This window comes from Micrasema longulum, unplaced genomic scaffold, assembly GCF_059751315.1.
Source record: "Micrasema longulum isolate JH-2025_06_02 unplaced genomic scaffold, ASM5975131v1 h1tg000682l, whole genome shotgun sequence".
Classification (NCBI taxonomy): domain Eukaryota; kingdom Metazoa; phylum Arthropoda; class Insecta; order Trichoptera; family Brachycentridae; genus Micrasema; species Micrasema longulum.
The window spans coordinates 34,750-52,807 of record NW_028277878.1 but is presented as its reverse complement, the minus strand read 5'-3'; the positions used below and the strand labels follow the sequence as shown (position 1 = coordinate 52,807).

General features: G+C 30.9%; 1 protein-coding gene across 1 annotated transcript in view; it reads right to left on the bottom strand.

Moving 5' to 3' along the window:
• The window catches only part of LOC148279673 (uncharacterized), a gene marked incomplete at its 5' end in the record, with an annotated part of 532,408 nt that extends 514,596 nt beyond the window's left edge, over nt 1-17,812 (bottom strand). The window contains one exon of the mRNA XM_088229586.1: nt 17,265-17,812. Coding sequence (XP_088085712.1) covers nt 17,265-17,812 — 548 coding nt within the window. The remainder of the gene's footprint in view (nt 1-17,264) is intronic.
• Between the last annotated feature and the right edge of the window lie 246 nt (nt 17,813-18,058).

Here is an 18,058-nt window from a genome sequence, read left to right as displayed (position 1 = left end):
TGCGCATATACAAATAAACAAATAAATCTCTGTCCATTTTAAGTCTGTGAAATAAATAAATAAAATGATTCGGATTACATATATTACAATTTCGGGTAGTGGTCCTGTGACTAGTATCACGGATTCACGGATGAGAGGTCCAAGGTTCAATCTCCAATCTACCACAACTTTATTCCCATTTTCTTGTAGTGAGTTATTTACAACTGGTTGAAAATATTTAAAAAAAAAAAAAATTTTGGGTAAATCAGATAAACTTCAATATTTATTTTTGTTTAAAAAAAAAATATTCACACATTCGCATAAGTTGCTCCCTCTATAACGGATCAAGTTACTTGTATTTAGAGGTAGATCATTTGAAAAAAAATATATAATCATCTAAATACAGTTTGAAAAAAGTAGCAAAGCAGGATGGAGTTAGTTTTAAATTACTCGGATATTTTTTTTTTAAATATTATTTAAAGCAGTTTGTAGTCAAACATTTTTTTGTTTTTAAGAAAATATATTTAAATAACCACTTTCTGACTTTTTAATGTCCATAGGTTTAGATACATTCTCATATTCCCACATTGGTTGAATTCGATAATATGACGTCAGAAATGACCACTCGTTGGAACATACTGAGATAGATAGAGATAGTATAGAAGTTAAATATGTCGTCTCGGTATGTACCGATGACTTTGTAATTGCCCCCTAGTAGTGTGGGAGTGTTTCTTTTGAGATTTAGCGGAGTAAATTATTTTCACAAACATCATTATTCTAAAAATATATAATTGCATTATATCTAAGACCACATATTTAATTAAATGTGTTTTTTTTATGCATTTATTTTATTTTATACATAATTCAAAACTTAAGCCTGGTGTGTATAATACTCGTATGTGCTGATTGTTCACTCTAATTGGATCTTCTGGTCTTTTGCGTTGCATTATAAAAAAAACATATTATACTGTTTCTGTACGAGTTGTATTATATTAATTATACACAATTGCCTCTCTTTCAAAGAACTACCAACGTATGTACGTGAAGAGCTGTTGGATTTATTGCCTATACTCCCCCTGTAGTTAAGGGCATTGAATTTTCCGCAGACATATTTATAACGTCCTACATTATTTCCATTAACCTAGTTATTATATTTTTTATAACGATTTTTTTCCCATGCAGTTATAAATCTTCTAATTTCTTGCAACACAATTTTTATATCAATTTCAAGGATAAAAGATACGCGCCGAATACCACTGTCCTACCCGACTTAATACAACACCATCGTCAACAAACCCTTCACCACATCCGATGGTGCATAAGGCGCTGCATTGTTGAATCAAATGGAGTGTACCTCAATCGTCTTGAATTATTTGATAAGTTGAAACATTTGCAGAATGATTATATTCGTTGTATCTAACATCTTCGCAAATTTGATCTCATAACCAAATACTGCTTGCAACTACACTGGCTCAGTATCAGACATAGAATAATCACTTCCACACATTTTTTTTAAAATCCAACATTTCTTGTTTATCAAAGAGAGCTCTTTCAATCCCTATCACAGCATGGGTTATATTTTTGTTGTAATATCGAGAGAATCCCTTATTTACGCATTCACCACTCTAACTTTTTTTTTTCTTCTTTTGAACCGTAATAATTGCTTGATTGTGAAATAACCCATTAATGTCAGAGACGCCCCCTTCTTCATTCACATTTAAATTATGATTAAAATGTTCCTTCCTGAATATTTAAATTTTTCATTTCTCTTCCCTTATTCCTTCCCCTTCACTTCCCCCTCTCTTCGCTGTATAGTGTAGATATTAAGTCAATTTCGTTTTCTAAAAAAAAGCAGTGTAAATCAATGTTTTGTTTTATAGTGAAAATATTATAATATGCGTACAATTAAATAAATTTATTTTTTAGAAACTAAAATTTAATACGTTTATGTTATAAAAATTAACAAAAATACAAAAAAAGCCTATTGTTAAAATAGTGGAAGAATCCTGCTCCGAAAAACCCTTTCGGATACATGGAATAGATCAACATCCTAAGCGATATTGTTCAGTATGGCGTTAGCTTTTCTAACAGACATAACTATCGACAGGTTGGTACTGTTTATTGTAATATGAAACAATCTATGCTGACGTTATCTTAGGTAATTATCAGAAACGTACAAATCAACGCTCATCATAATCTCAAGATCATCGACCATACCGCGCAACAATCGATAAAAATGTGAAGTCAAATACACATTCTATCATGTCTCTAAACTGTTAAAGCCACGCTTATAATGAAAAAACTCAGTCGGGTAGAGCCATGGTTGATACCCGCACATGTAGAGATACTTCAAAAACTTATTTTGGATTTTCTCTATCATAAGACAGTACTTTAGTTGAATGTAGTTATGCAGAAAACAGCCAGCCATAGAAAAGTGAAACTGAGATGATAGCACTTTTGTGAAAAGACTGAAAAATCCAGTCTACACAACAGTTAGAATGTTTTGACTTTAACGAATGATAAACAATGGTAACATATGGTTTTTTTATATGACAAACAAGATTTTTATTATGTATTTGACCAGTTTTAATGATTTTTGAAGAACCGTAAGATTTTTCTAATGCTGTGGGTGTTTTTAGCAAATTGAAAAATGTCGTTTTTGTAATCGACACCATTTTCAGAAGGTGATTAATACAGTTTTTTGTATGAAAGCGGTCTGAATGTTTTAGAGTAGAACATAAAATTGACCTTACTGCACCTGATAACATTAATATCTCATTTTTTCCTAATTGTTGACTGGCTGCTTTCTGCATAACTACGTTCAGTTCATGTGGCCCTCAAATCATCGAGCCACTATCGAGTCTACTTCGCACAAAGAGTTGTTAAGAGTTCTCAGTTTGCGGGGATTTCCGAAAAACCTGGCAGTACGCAGAACGAATTCTAACATTTTCAATGGTTTACAATATCATATACCACTGATTTCCTATAATTAAACGGTCTGGGTGAGTAGGAAGAAATTGCCTTAAGGCAAATACCCACCCTTAGGCATATGTATGTAAACCGTTTATGTGAATAAACTGTTAAAATAAATTAAATATCTTCCATAACAGAAGGCTTATGTGATCAGTCTTACGCGTCACGTGCCAGTTCAGAGCAACGAAACACTTCATTGTACAACCACCATAAAAAATAAAAAATAAATAATGTAAACTTTTCCAGGATTCGGACTAGGGAGCTTAAGCACGATAGGAATGCACCAAACACTACACTACGAGGTAGTCGTTTCTTCAGTCTATTTACTTTGTCTATGTCTTAATAAAAAATCCCGTGTGTGAAATAGAACCATAATCTCGAACAAACGTTTTTGAATTGTTGATTTTTTGTGTATATATTGTACATACTAATATTTTCATAGAAAAAATATAATTTTGCGCGTTTTTCTTTCCCCCCGTTTCAAGATTTAATAAAGAATACAGTGCGGTATCTAAAATAGAACCAAAAATCCGTCAAGTACTTTTGTAATGCAATATTCTATGGTTTCTGGATTAGCACCTGAACCACAAGTCTGATCATCTTACCTCATGTTATCAATGATGGAGATAAGTTGCATTTGGAGATATTTTACATTACAGTACCTTATCCACCATCAGGCGGAAATAAGGGAATGATGATGATGATTAATATTTTTGAACTACCAATTTACTTTAAAAATAAAAAAATACGTCTGTGTAGTTAGTATGTTCATTTTATTGGATAATGAAAAAAAACAAATAGTAATTTATACATTTACCAATAATAATTATTTTCTCCAGTAAAGAAACGTTCGTTCTTCTGGCTGCCCGTGGAATACTCAACATTTAACGCCAACACCACATCTTAAAAACATATATTTCCTCCTGATCAGGGGCTTTAATTGTCCCCGTATCTGCGCCATATGAGATTATTGGAAATATAAGCGTACTTACTAATACACTTCTGGTTACATTGATCCTATCTTGAAAAACTTTGCATTCAATTTGGACGCGTCATTTGATTTTTGTTACGCAAGCACTGTTTGCAGAAATGGATGAACCAAATAAACGAAATACAGGTAAACGTCGTTTTGCGCCATCGCCAGTTTGATTTACGCCAATCTACAATTACGCGGCGCCGGTTGGTGCCGGAGTGGGATTCCCCGGCTCGGCCGACACCAGACGACAGTAGGCGCCGTGATTCTGATAGCAGACACACTTTTACACGTTGTTTTATTTTATTACCGTGTACGCAAGCAGCCTATTATGTGTGTGAAATTGTTTCCGAGTTAGTTTTTATTTTATTTTTAAGAAAAATAATAGGGTTTGATCATATTTATTATTTTATTAGTATTAAAATTAAAAGAATATTAAAATATTTGTAGAGATAGGACGCAACAATCAAAGCAAATGAAATTGGATGTTTTTTTTTTAAAAGTGTGAGAATTTAATTTAGTACCGACGAAATAGTGAGTTAGTATTTATTATAAATAATAATTAATTATATTAAGAGATTATTATTTATTTTGTAAACGAATTTAAACTGTATTTATTAAATATATTTATAATTTATTTTGAATATATATAGGATATGTATTGAATAAACGTGTAAGATTGTTCTTTGAATTTCGACACGAAACCTAACCTTATATCTTTTATTATATTTGTGTTCATTTTATGGCGATTTTTTAACGCCGCTGCGCGCTGTCTCTAGGAACAGAACTCAGGCGTAAAACGACGTTTACCTGCATATCAACATTTCAATAAATTGGAGTATATTCGATGGTTGTTACATATTGGTTCTGTCGAAAAACATAAAGTTCGTTTTGGTCCAGTTTATTTTCAACCAAAATTTGAGTCTTTTCTCAGCTACCTGAGGAACTAAACATGAATCTATAGGCCTAATGCCGCCAACTTATTTTGCAATTTTTTAGACGCACCCAGACGTGACCCAGAAAACATGGAGAAAATAACAATAATGAGCAGTATGCCGAGGTGAAGGAAAGGCAAAGCTACAGCTCGCTGGTTTGATCAGGTGAAGACTGTCACGTGTCAGCCTGCATGAAGCTGTGGAGAGAGCCCAGAGTAGTTAAGAGTGTAGGTATTTTGTGAATAGAATGACTGAGAAAAACATTACTTATGATTGCGACTCTTAGAACTGAAGAACAACGAAGAAGACCCATAAAGTAGAAAAATAATCTAAAATTTCATTTGCTCATTTTTGTGTTAAAAATATACTCTAATATTTATAATAAATGAACGAATAGTTCATAAAATGAAAATATGTCGCTGATTCACGTAGGGAAAAAATAAAATATCTCTTACCTTTGTGCCTAATTCTGAAGAGATATTTCAAGCAAGCATTTGTGTATTGGTTTATCCTAATGTGCAAACAATCGAAATGTGAGATTATTTCTTTATTGTTGACTACGTTCACTAAAGATATTGTGTTTGTCTTCCTCTTCCAGTATTTCATATTTCATGCATTCAAGTGTCTATATCTACGCCGATTTTGCACGACAATAAAAATGTCAACATCCCTTCTCGATGGTATACTTAAAGTGTGATAAAGGTAAAGATTTACTCGTATTTATTCGTAAGCTCTTGCTTTTGTTACGTATTATCTTAGAAACCGTTGTGTAGAAAAATAGAAAACATTTAATTGAAAAAAATGTATTGATATTTAGTAACTCCGTAAAAAGGTGAAATTCAGCCTAGCCTACAAACGTTGAAACATGCTACAAATATTGTGTGTTTCAATAAGTAATAGAAATGTTATTTTTTAAGCCTATTCTTGTAGATAAAATTATTCAGAAAGATAGTAATTCTCACCGACATCAATAAAGTATGTAAAGTAATCACTTTAACCAGCCAATGATATGTAATATGCTTTGGAAATATGTTCGAAGATCTTTATATTCCCTTTAAAAAAATCCACTCTGTTTCAATAAATCTCATTTAACGTCGATATATTTATGAAAACCTGATCTACGTACACAAAAACATTTATGATTTTAAGAGTAATGGAGATTTCCGTGGGTTCAACACGACAGAGACAGATAATCTAGTTGTGCCCACTACTAGACTGCAAAAAAATATATTGCCTCAAACTGCATTAATTTTACAACGAGGTACCTCTTGAAATTCAGGCTTTGCCGAGAATTTTTTTAAAAAGATTTTGCTAAGCACAGGCTGTTTGATAGGAGCTACTATGGAGTCCAAGAATATTTGCAGGTCCAGTCAGCTTGGCATTAGATTTGTATTTGTTTATTTTAGTTTCATTATTTATTGTGTTGTCGATTTGAATTTATTCGTTTGTTGAGTTGAATTTACAAACTGTTGAATTTATTGTATCATATAATTGTAATTTATAGACGTTTATAAGTGATTCAATGAATCCTATGTAAAAAATATACTAAACTAGACTAAATAAATCATATCAAGATTTTATGATGTATTGTTCATGACGTCTGATAAATATAACTATTTTCTTACGTATATTTAATGTTTGAAAATGATTTGTAAATACGTCAGTTTTATATCTATAAAGCTGAATGACTTTGTAAAATTGTTAATGTTTTAAGTCAAACGAAAAACCAAATACATTTATTTGTATCCGTGTAGTACTGAAAAAATAAGATTAAATATAAAAAATAAACTATTAAGAGATGAACTGATAAATAAAATAGAAAAATTAAAGGCTAATAAGTTTACAAATTGTGTCAATAGCTGACTGGCTTCTGCAAATTGAGGTTTTTTTTTCTGTGGTGTCTTTTTCATCAGAAAAGTTCTTTAACAAGGCCACATCTGATTATCCCACTAGACCCTCGAACTGAATTTACAGCAGTTAAATGGAGCATATATTTTGAAGTAAAAACATAATAAGCGTGGCAAAAAAAACAAGTCCTAAAAAAAAATATATAAGCCAATAAAATGTAGGAATCTGAAAAAAAAAATACCAATAGAAATACAATACTCCACCTCGACTAAAAAAAACCTGGATAAATTGGGTAACAAAAATAAATAATTTTGGGACAAAGTAGTTTAACAGTTATTTTTTTTTAGTACCAAAAAAAAAAGTACCAAAAACATCATAAAAGGTCTAGAAAGGAACAAAAAACAAGAAATAAAATTTCGTTTGTCCGATTCCGGAATAAAGATGACTGATGACAATATTTTATCTTTCTCATTACATTATTTTTATAAAATCTATTAAATAAAGAAACGATTAAGATAAAATGAATGGTATTTTTCCATCGACTGTTGAAAAATCTCGAAGGGTACTGAGAAAATTGTCCAATTACGTGGCTTTCAAGCCATCATTATTTTCTCTTAAGTTCAACATTGCAATAAAAATGTCGTCATATAGTATGTGTGCAGTATTGTTCGGACATAAAGCAACGACTTAGTAGTAGGGAAAAGTTCAAAGGCATGTTCTTACACAATGTACGAGTCAGTGGTGAGATAAGGCGACAGATGAATGTGGTTTTTAGTATTAAACATTAGTCGCAATATATGTTATTAGAGCCCTAACTAACGAACAGCTTAAAATTGTTTAAATTAATGTATATCCACCATGATGGATATTCACTGAATCAAAAAACATAATCTGGATTTTACCAAATTACATTTTTGCTTAAAAAGATACATGAAGATATCAGTATTTGATACAAGCTTAGTGCTCAGTTGCCCCAAAAAAATAGATTTATTATTTTAATAAAAGACGAGTGATCCTTAAGTCCACTCGGATAGCCAGTGACAAGATTCATCGCTTATGCGACGTTTTCGTAACCAATAGCTTTATCATTAAATTAGACATGTTTATAATACAGATGCTGACACGACTGCACAAAAAAAAGCACAAGCTTAGGTAGCCTCACAGCACCTGTAGTATTTTTTTTAAACTATAAAACTGGTTACTTAATTGATGGATTTAAGATTTTTTTTATTTCTATAATAAATTACAATAAACTTCCACAAATAATTTTCACTAAGAAATTTGAATGGTAAAATAAACGTATTTAGCTCTCAAGGATAAAAACTATTTTCAAGACAGTAGTTAAGGACTGGATTTTTCTTAGTGTGAGGAATTTGAGTGGTAAACTCTTTAAAAGTTTTTCATACCATATTGATGCGCCATATATTTATTTTGTTTAATTATTATCATGTTTCTGAACCAATAAAATATTTGTGATGATATACTCGTATTTTTTAGTCAACTGATTGCTCGTTCTAACTCAACAGGGTATTTTTGGTCCCATGGAGTTGGGACTTATGTCTCAAAAAATGTGGGATAAACTATTTTTGAGAAAATAAATAAATTTGTTTTACCGTTTATTTCAGGAAATCTAGCCTATCTACAAACATTTGGACATACTCAAAACATTGAAAATTAAACTAACTGGTAAAAAAAAAAGCACAAACATAAAAATTTGTTTTCAGGCGTTGCCTAGTAGGTGAAATTATTCAGCCGGATGGATCTCACCCACATGATAAGTGCACCAGATGGATCACCCAGCCAATGGTGGGTCATATGCCTTGTATGTGCCTAGACTTTCATATTTTCTTCTCAACAATCTTTTCCTTAAATCATTTAAATTTGAAAATAATGAAATGGCGACCTCCGTGATCAAGGTGCAAGGTTAGTAACAATTTAAACTATTGTCGACATTCATTCATAACACAATGAAGGGGTACAAATAATGTACAACTTCAGTGGACTTTATGAATTAATTCAACGATAGCCCATTCATTATTTCGATATTTAAAAATGGTATCCTACTGTTCTGTGGAACAATGAACGCGCTTTATGTAATGCAAGTTGAATGTATTACCGAGCTTAGTTTTAATGGGCGTAATAAATTTGTCTATTTTGATAATAGAATTTCCGTGGTTACATGTATAATAAATTACCCATTTTATCTTATGTATTCCTACTATCCTGTCTTTCTAAATACGTCAATAAATTTTAAAATTAAGACCTTGTGTCGGCTATCATTATCAGTTATAAACGTAATACATTAAATTAAAAAGTATGTTTTCATGCATAAACCTGGTTAAAATTTTCTTATTGCAGTAAAACAATATTTAAAAAACTCTTTTTTTACTGAACCACGTTTTGTAAAAAAATAATAATCTATATGTTTGTAAAGTGGCCATTTAAACTATTTTATGACTGGTCATAAGCCCTGTAAATACCTAGACTTCTTTATTCCCTTCGGAAAAATGTTTTCCTCTTTGCTGAAATAAATTTCAATCTGGGTGTGAAATCCATTTTTGCCACAAACATTGTATGTATTAATAAAACTTTGTACACTATTTTTTGTTTATTTTATAACTGATTGTGTTTCTTGCAAAATAATTAAACAAATCAATAAAGCTTTAAAAAAACTATCAAGAAATTTCCACGACAAAACTGAAGCCAATTAAATATTTTTTTCCAACAAAAACAATTTTTATCAAAATTACAGATAACGATGAAATAGTTTTTTTTTATTATTAAATGTATTACAAAGTATGTAACTTCACATTTCATAAAGAACATAATAAAAAAAAATGAGTATCACGCCTAACCAACCACTAGCGAACTCATTTACTGTATATATCCAGCTAGTTCTAGACAATGGTTTGACCACTAAAATGACCTCGATAAACCCTATTTCGAACGAAAATGGTTTTCGATAGGAAGAAATCTTCTTTATGTAATTTTCTGCACTATAATATTGTAAATCTTTTAATAGTATCATAAATCTCTAAAATAAACTACATGTTTTATAAGTTCCAATATTTAAACTTGGATTTTGATTTTCGATTTTAATTTAAACAAAAGACTAATGGCTTTTATTTATTTAAGATCCTATGGAATGGTAAAAACAATTGCAAAACTTATTTCGATGAATTTAAAATGTAAAATTCTAGCTTTCATCTTAATGTATCGATATAAAGCTTTATCCAGGCAAACTTGTATTCAAATTTCAATTTTAAAACAAGTTTATATTTGTAGAATCATCAAATGTAATTTTCATTTATTTATTTAATTTATATATTTTATCATAAATACAATTTTATGTTCCCTTTGCCCAGCTAACAAGGGTACATACCCCGTTACAAGCTAAGCAACAACATTTTACACGGTTTATAAGTTAATAGAAAGCACGGACTAATAAAATATACACTTACTCGTATACACATTTTGATACATATAAATACACACATATACATATATACATACACACACATATACATACATACATACACACACATATACATACACCCATGCGCATACACATACAAAAATTCATTAAACATAGACAATTTATTTAATATAATTTGAAACTTCATGATTGACATTTGTATATACATATATATACTTTTTTTTTATATTTTATTTTTTACATCTAGTTAACATCTAGTAAATATTGTACGATTTGATTTATGTTCATAGTTTTTTTTTGTCAAATGTCATTATTTCAAAAACGAAATAAAAAATAAAATACAATACGAACATATGTATGCGTTTCGACAAGTGTAGTATTTTCCAGTTCCGCAAATATCTCGGTATTCGATTTTACATTTCAGAAGTGCCCTTAAACAAGTCAAACTGGTTACAGGAAATGAATTTTCGGGTTGGATTGTTAGACAAAGGTGATTTCGAAGCGGAGAAACAAAGTTAAATATTTATTTTTAAATTTTTTCAACTGCTCGTACTCTAAAGAATTCAATACGATTCCGCTTAACATACAATCCGTGTTTCCTTCTTTTATTTGCTCTGGGCTGGTGGATCTAGTAGATTTAAGGGAAGCACGTCCCAAATTTAAAAACGTACCGAGTATGGGAATGTTAGTCGCTAGTCGCTTCTAGTCTGCCTCCAGTGAATAAACTGCGCACGAACGGGCGATTGTGAACGGGATTCTCCATTCATGTATCACACTGTGAGACAGGAAAAAATGTATATTCTTAATGAACTTGTCTGCCTCTTACAATATACACGACCAACGTCAATACCTGCAAACGCGAAAATGCGCCGTATAAAAAAAAGTTGCAAATATAAAATGATCACGGTTATGTGCCAATGTCATTTAATTCACCGGAATCTGAAAATACCTAACTAAAAAAAACAATTACATTCCAATGTAGAAAATTTAAAACAACTATAAAGTGAGATTAAAAATTAGGGACCATTTGCCCCAATTTTTTTTTTTCAAAATTTGTTTTCCTTCAAATGCGCAAAACAGGTTACATGAAAAGAGAAAAACAAAACATCTTATTTCACATGTTTTGACTAAAATGCAACTTTGTCAACTTTTCGTGGTGTAATTGGACGTAGTTGTGCAGAAAGCAGCCAGTCCACAAATTAAAAAATATATATATTTATGTTATCGGGTGCAGTAAGGTCAACCCTATGTTTTACTAAAAACAGCCAGACCGCTGTCAGAAAAAAAACTGTATATTTCACCTTCTGAAAATGGTATCAATCACAAAAACGGTATTTCTCAATTTACAAAAAACAGCACTAGGAAAATCTTATTGTACTTTAAAAAACATTAAAACTGGTCAACCATAATTAAATTTTTATTTGTTATGTAAAAAAAAACTAGCGTTTTCATTATTTATCATTTGTTTTAGTCAAAAACATTCCAACTGTGGTGTAGATTCGATTATTCTCTCTTTTCACAAAAGTGCTATTATCTCAGTTTCACTTTTTTATGGCTGGCTGCTTTTTGCAAAACTACGTTCAATTGGTCCTAAGCATTTAAATAATATTTTATAACGAGGATGTGGGTACCTATTCATTCACTACAATATTCGTTCTTATTCATCATACTGATGGATTTTATCTAATGCAAATCAATACCAACTGATCGAGGTATAGAAGTGAAATCCCCCCTCAAGTTGTGCGACTTGGAGTATGCAGATAAAGCAGTTCTTTTTGAAAAGTCTGATGATGACTTTTAGGAAATTGTCGACACACTGCAGGAACACTCGACTCGTCTGGGTCTTAATATTGATACAAAAAAGACTCAGATTATGTGCAACAAATTCTGTCCTAACCCTGATCAGCCTCTCTATTATAATGGACAGAGGGTTGAGAAAGCTGACAGCTTTAAATACTCGGGAGTTCACATAGCTGAGGATGGAAGCATGCACAAAGAGCTCGCAACCCGCCTAGAAATTGCTGGAGCAACTTTTAACATTATGCGTGTTGTCTGGAACTCTAGTCTTTACTAGCCCAAAAGTAAATGCCGATTTTTCAACGCTTGTATAGTACTCTTATATGAGTGCGAATTTTGGCACCTTACCAAAGCTCAAAATACCAAACTTCTGAGTTTTTAGAGTAAGTGCTTGAGAATAATATTAGATATAAGGTGGTTTGATTTAATAACTAACATTGAATTCCAAGAACGGACTAAAACGACCGTCTTGAGAATGCGGCGGTGAACCTGGCCTCGACACGTGCTGCACATGCCTCAGGAGAACCTAAACCCAAGTTGCCTTTTGTTTAAACCTGGGGGCTCACGCCGTCCTGGAAGGCTGTCGATGACGATCTTTACACTTTATTCGGCGGAATTAAGGGGCGCTTTTAATGGACACTGGGAAGCTATCAGTTCTGAACATTGTATTTAAATTCTGTCAAAGAGAACCCCTACAAAAATTTGGCACTCAAAATTGCCTTCGACCGCAAACAGAATTCATAAGCTAAATGTGTCTTACAATAATCCATCCAAGATTTAAGTGAAACGACATTATTAAAGTTCATGCACCTATGTGATTCAACATAAAAACAAAACCATCAAATATCTATGGTGTGCAGCATTTGTATCAATCAATTGGTTTATCTCGTTATTTGTCCAGTGAAATGATATGTATAATTATTATGACTCAGTTATTGAAAAAAAACTGGCCTTTTATTCTGAGAATGTTATTTTATCAATACTAGTTGACGAGAGAAGACGGCGCTAGAAAATTTGGTTTTGAACAGAATTTCAAGAGCCTGCAAAATAAAACGGACTGTAACTGCAACAACAAGATTATCGGAATTTTATATTTGTGCAACGGATTATGTGGATTCGATAAATCGATATAATCTGACAGAGCCTCAAAATCCTTAACAATTTACACATAAGATGATTTTAGAACCATTGGCAGACACATAAATTATTCAGTAGGCCATATAACCTTCCATCAATGTGTTTTCCTGTCACGGTCAAGCTACACAAATTGTAAAAATAGTTAGGAAAGCGACAGTTTCTGTCTTCAGAAACCAAAAAAGGGACCGGTTTATAAAACAAACAGCTGAAATCAAGAAAATTAATGCCGATGTTTAACACAAGACGTGATTTTTTTTATTTTTAAAGTCTTTATTCAATCAAATATACACGTTATTACAATATCAATAACGCGTATATTTGATTGAATACATTATAAAGAAAACAAAGTTTTAAAATATATTTTGTCCCGATAAACTTTTCAATAATAGTTTGTCTCAGACATTAGTTTTAATTATTAATCAAATAAAAATAATACAGACATAATACTGTATACGTATAAAATAACTGTATTATATGTATTAATCTGAAACTGCTTAATGTATATAATTTTTCATTTTGCTTATGTTTTATCTTTGTAACAAATAGAAAAAGAAATTGTTCATCTGCTTACCGAAAAAGAAAATTTTAATAGTACCATGAAAATGTTAAAATTCCTAAACTTCAACACTCTCTCGGCAAATATTTTATCGCAAATATGTTTTTTTTTCCTTTTTCCCAAAGGGCAGTTTTGAAATCCAAAAAAATAAGAAATTGAACTATCTTGGTGTGCATGTATGTGTAATTGTATGTGTAATTTAGTTCATAAAATCTTGCTTTCACGTTGAACTGATTAAATCAGTACACCCACGTACAAGCTTTACCTATGTTGGATTTTTTTATCGTATTTTGTTTAATTATTTTTTACATGTTCTGTGTAGGCTTGTGTAATAATAAGAAGAAAAAAAAATTAAATACAAAAAATAAAACGTCATAATACTTTAAATGGAACTCCCAATATTTGAACTAAATTAATTTACAATTCTCAATTTACGTTCAGAAAAAAATCATTTGAATCGTTTTTCGTATCACAAACTACAGATACTAAATTTTTTGAATTGATAAAACACATTTACTACTTATAAATAATACCTTAATAAAAGGATAACAATTTACTCGTACCTACATTTTTTTATTTAGTCGTAAAATAGTACAAACATAATATATGAATGTCCTTATATTCACTTATATCAAATTATTATTAAACCATATAATAATTGTTAACATTTCTAAACAATGTACGTAATAATTTCGTTGATCAATAAGATTTGCCTCCAAAGTCCATGTATCAAAAACTCAATATGGTTAATCTTCAGCGTAAAAGAAAAATATTTTCTACTTAAATGTTTAAAATATTTTTATACATACCAAATTAACATAAATAGTTTTTACAAGCACTTAGAAGTTAAAAAGCTGTAATATATTATTTATTTGTGTTTTTTTTTTTGCCAAAATATGAAATAAATTTTTATTTTTAATTTAAATACGAGATTTTTAAGTTTTTCCACTGATAAAAAACTGAGGAATTATTTTCATAAAATAAAAAAAAAAATAAACGCTTAAAAAGACAAAAACTTCAACCGGTAAAAAAGAATATCCATTTATTTCTTCATAATATCAGATGTTTCCAAGCATTGTAGGATAATAAATGGCTGACAATTTTGCTCCAACAAAAGTGTCGATTTTTAGGCTTAAGCCGCGCAATATGTCATACAAAAGCCGATAGATTACCGTCTTTCCGAACTTTAATTAGACTCACTCCTATTCAGATTATAAATCACAAAATGGTCAGTGAACGTAGAACATGACCGTACTGCCCGTCATAATAGGACCAAACTGCCAAAAACTAAAGCTTATTTATGGGGGGATCACAAGATTTAATTAACACTGGTTGTGATTACATCCAAGTTATTCCGCTCAAGAAACTGGGAGTTAGAGCTCTGTAACGCGATGAAACATTTAAACAAATACAACTTTATCCACAAATACTCGTAAACCGATTATTACAATATGATAGATTAGAAAAAAATATGGAATAGGTGTTATTAAAAATTGGAATTTGCGTAATACTTATAGGGTTGGGTAAGATATAATTTTTTTGTATTCATAAAACTTTTTCTCACTGAAGAAAACAAAAAGCGTTTATGAAAATCATAATTTTTTTTAAAAAATAAAACCAAAACATTATCTCTCACATACTCGTGTTGTAGAAGAAAGGACAAATCACGTTGTCACAACAATTTTTGTCATATTATTTTTAATCGAAAATTGCAGCTTTTAAAATGTTAATTTATTTATTCTTAGCGATGTTTGTATCTTTTTATCTAAAGAGGTATACATTTTTGATTGCGCAAGTTCTTTATATCGCTACCATAAGCGCTTTGCTTTTCCTAAATATTCTTTAATCCTGTGAGCTTATAAAGAATTCCGATTACTTATTCAAGCCTTGCTTCCTGAGTAGGTTTTAATGTGTAAATAAGGGAAGATTTACATTTCGCTGTAAATCTTCTATGACGTGCTTAAAGTTTCTTGAAAATATATACGTTGTCTTGCATTTCTTGCAAGCAAACAAATCCTTTACTATGACGTAAATAGTAATTAGGCGTAACGTAGAGCTAAGTATTTTTTTAAAAATGTTTTCTGGTTTATTTTGGGGAATCACCCAAGGGGAAAAAACGTGTTAAAACCGAAAAATAAAGTATTGCTTTTTGTAATTTATTTAAATAAAATACATTTACATATCAAAGCAATTATTTTTAATGGAGATTTTGCATTTTTCCGCTATTTTATTGGTTCAGCGAAATCAGTAGTGACTATACGAATACTTTGTGACTCAATATTAATTTAAAAGAAAGTGATTACACATTAAAATTGCATCTTGTTTTTAACTAAATGATAACATTTATATTGATGGATTGATGTGAATGTACATGACACGTACATTTACATTATAAACATGGTAAAATTGTATAAATTATACGAGTTACTGCAGTTAAAATCGCTAGTTATATAAATTAATCACCAATTTTTGACCTTTGGTTTCACCTCCAAAAACGATAATTGTATGCAGAGAAATATTTTATTGTCTGCTTTATTTTGCTAAAAAGTACACCTATTTTTTTTATTAAATAAGTACGTTAACTTCTTAAGAAATGTACATTTTTTTCAACTTCTTGATTTTTGAAATTGTGAAAAACCTTTTTTTCTTCTTCTAGAGTTAACTGAAAACGCTGATTTTAATATTTACAGATTTTGTTTACATCTATGTATGTACATCGCGCTTTCTTATGTTTCCAGTAGATAATATGAATTCGTTAGATGCTTCTTATCGTATGAATGTTTAATCCGAATATTAAAAAATCAGAGCACTTTATTATTAATTCAAAAACACTCTTTAACGAAAGAGACCAATTAATAAATCAATTTTAATGTGGTTAAGTAACATTTAAAGTAAGTAACCTAATTGAGAAATTCTATATTCTTAGCTTTAGATATAAAAAATATGAGTCTGGTGTCTTTTAGTAGCTTTTAATGGCTTTACTGACATAGTCAAAATACAGAAAAGCTTTGAGTACACCGTCCCTTCCGCCCTTAAATTGGGTTATATTTGCTGTAAGACTTCATTCTTTTTCAGTTTAAAAATCTTTGTTGACAAGGGTGGTCGACAAATTATTCCGAAATCCTTCGGAACCGTTTTTAGTAAATAATTATTATCTTCATTATTGAATTTCTAAATTTATGTTGAACTCGATGAAAAACGTATATATTAATATACGAGTAGTATGATGTATCTTTAAACGTTTCCAATTCTCAATATAAAATTGTGTATAATATGTACTTACCGCGTCCTACCTTTAAATCCGCGAAGCGCAATGTTTCACCAAGACAGAATCTCCACAAGTACGAATTAAAACATTCAGATAAATAAATAAAATATTTTGCTAAAAATTAAATATCAGTCTCGAATTTGAAAATCACGGGCAAGTAAATTTTATTAATTTTAAAATTTATTAAGATGAAATTAATCAAAAAAATGTTTTTTCGTAGATCATCACCCAGTTATTTCTTCACAATAACAAAGCATAGTTAATTATTTGTAATGAACATTTGACAAGAAATAAAACTGATTTTAAGTGAATAATTAAGATAAGTCAAATGGAACTCTTGAGCAATAAGTGAAAAAACTTACTTGAAAGGCTCCCCGAATGAGTGGTCCCGCTTGTCCAATGAAGAGAGTAGAAGCAGAATCAAACACCAGCTCCAAGGGTTCCCTCTTAACAGCTTGCGTGTCAAACTCATTGCAGTTGAAGAATAGCGTCACGTTCTCCGTAGTCACTTTCAGAGCAATCCTGGTCCACTTCTTTGCGAAGCTGGGCACCCTGAAGCTAGCGATCTTCTGCGACCTAATAAAGGAGTTGACATCCGTGTAGAGTAGAGATATATTCATCAGCTCTTGTCCCGCTGGAATGATCTGAACACCTAGTTGAACCACTTCTTCGAGAGGATTAAGTACGCTGAATAAGAAACCGCCTTCTTTCGTGCTAGGTCGGACTGTAGTAGCAATGGCGAATTCCGGGTAGAGCTTCTCGGGGATGAAGAGTCTGTACGGCGATTTGATTCTTGAGCCAGGTTTTAGTCCATAGGCAGGAAAACCATCCAGTCCCTCGTCAAAGTATTGGAATTGTGGATCGCTGAATGGAACAGCTATCGCGTGTAGAAGATCATGTTCTGGGGATTCTGTAATAAAAAATAAATTATTTAATACCAGCATTTGAGATTGGATGGAATTCTGCAAAGAACTTAAATGTGGTAAACAAAAACACATTTAGCACAAATCTTTTTAACAATGAAGCTTCTCATAATTACCATTATATTTTTTTATAATCCTGGAAGCAGTTTGGTTAAATATAAAAAAAGCTCATTTTTCTCATTTCCTTTTAAATCTCGCTTAACGTTTTTTTCAATACAATATTAAGTACAGCG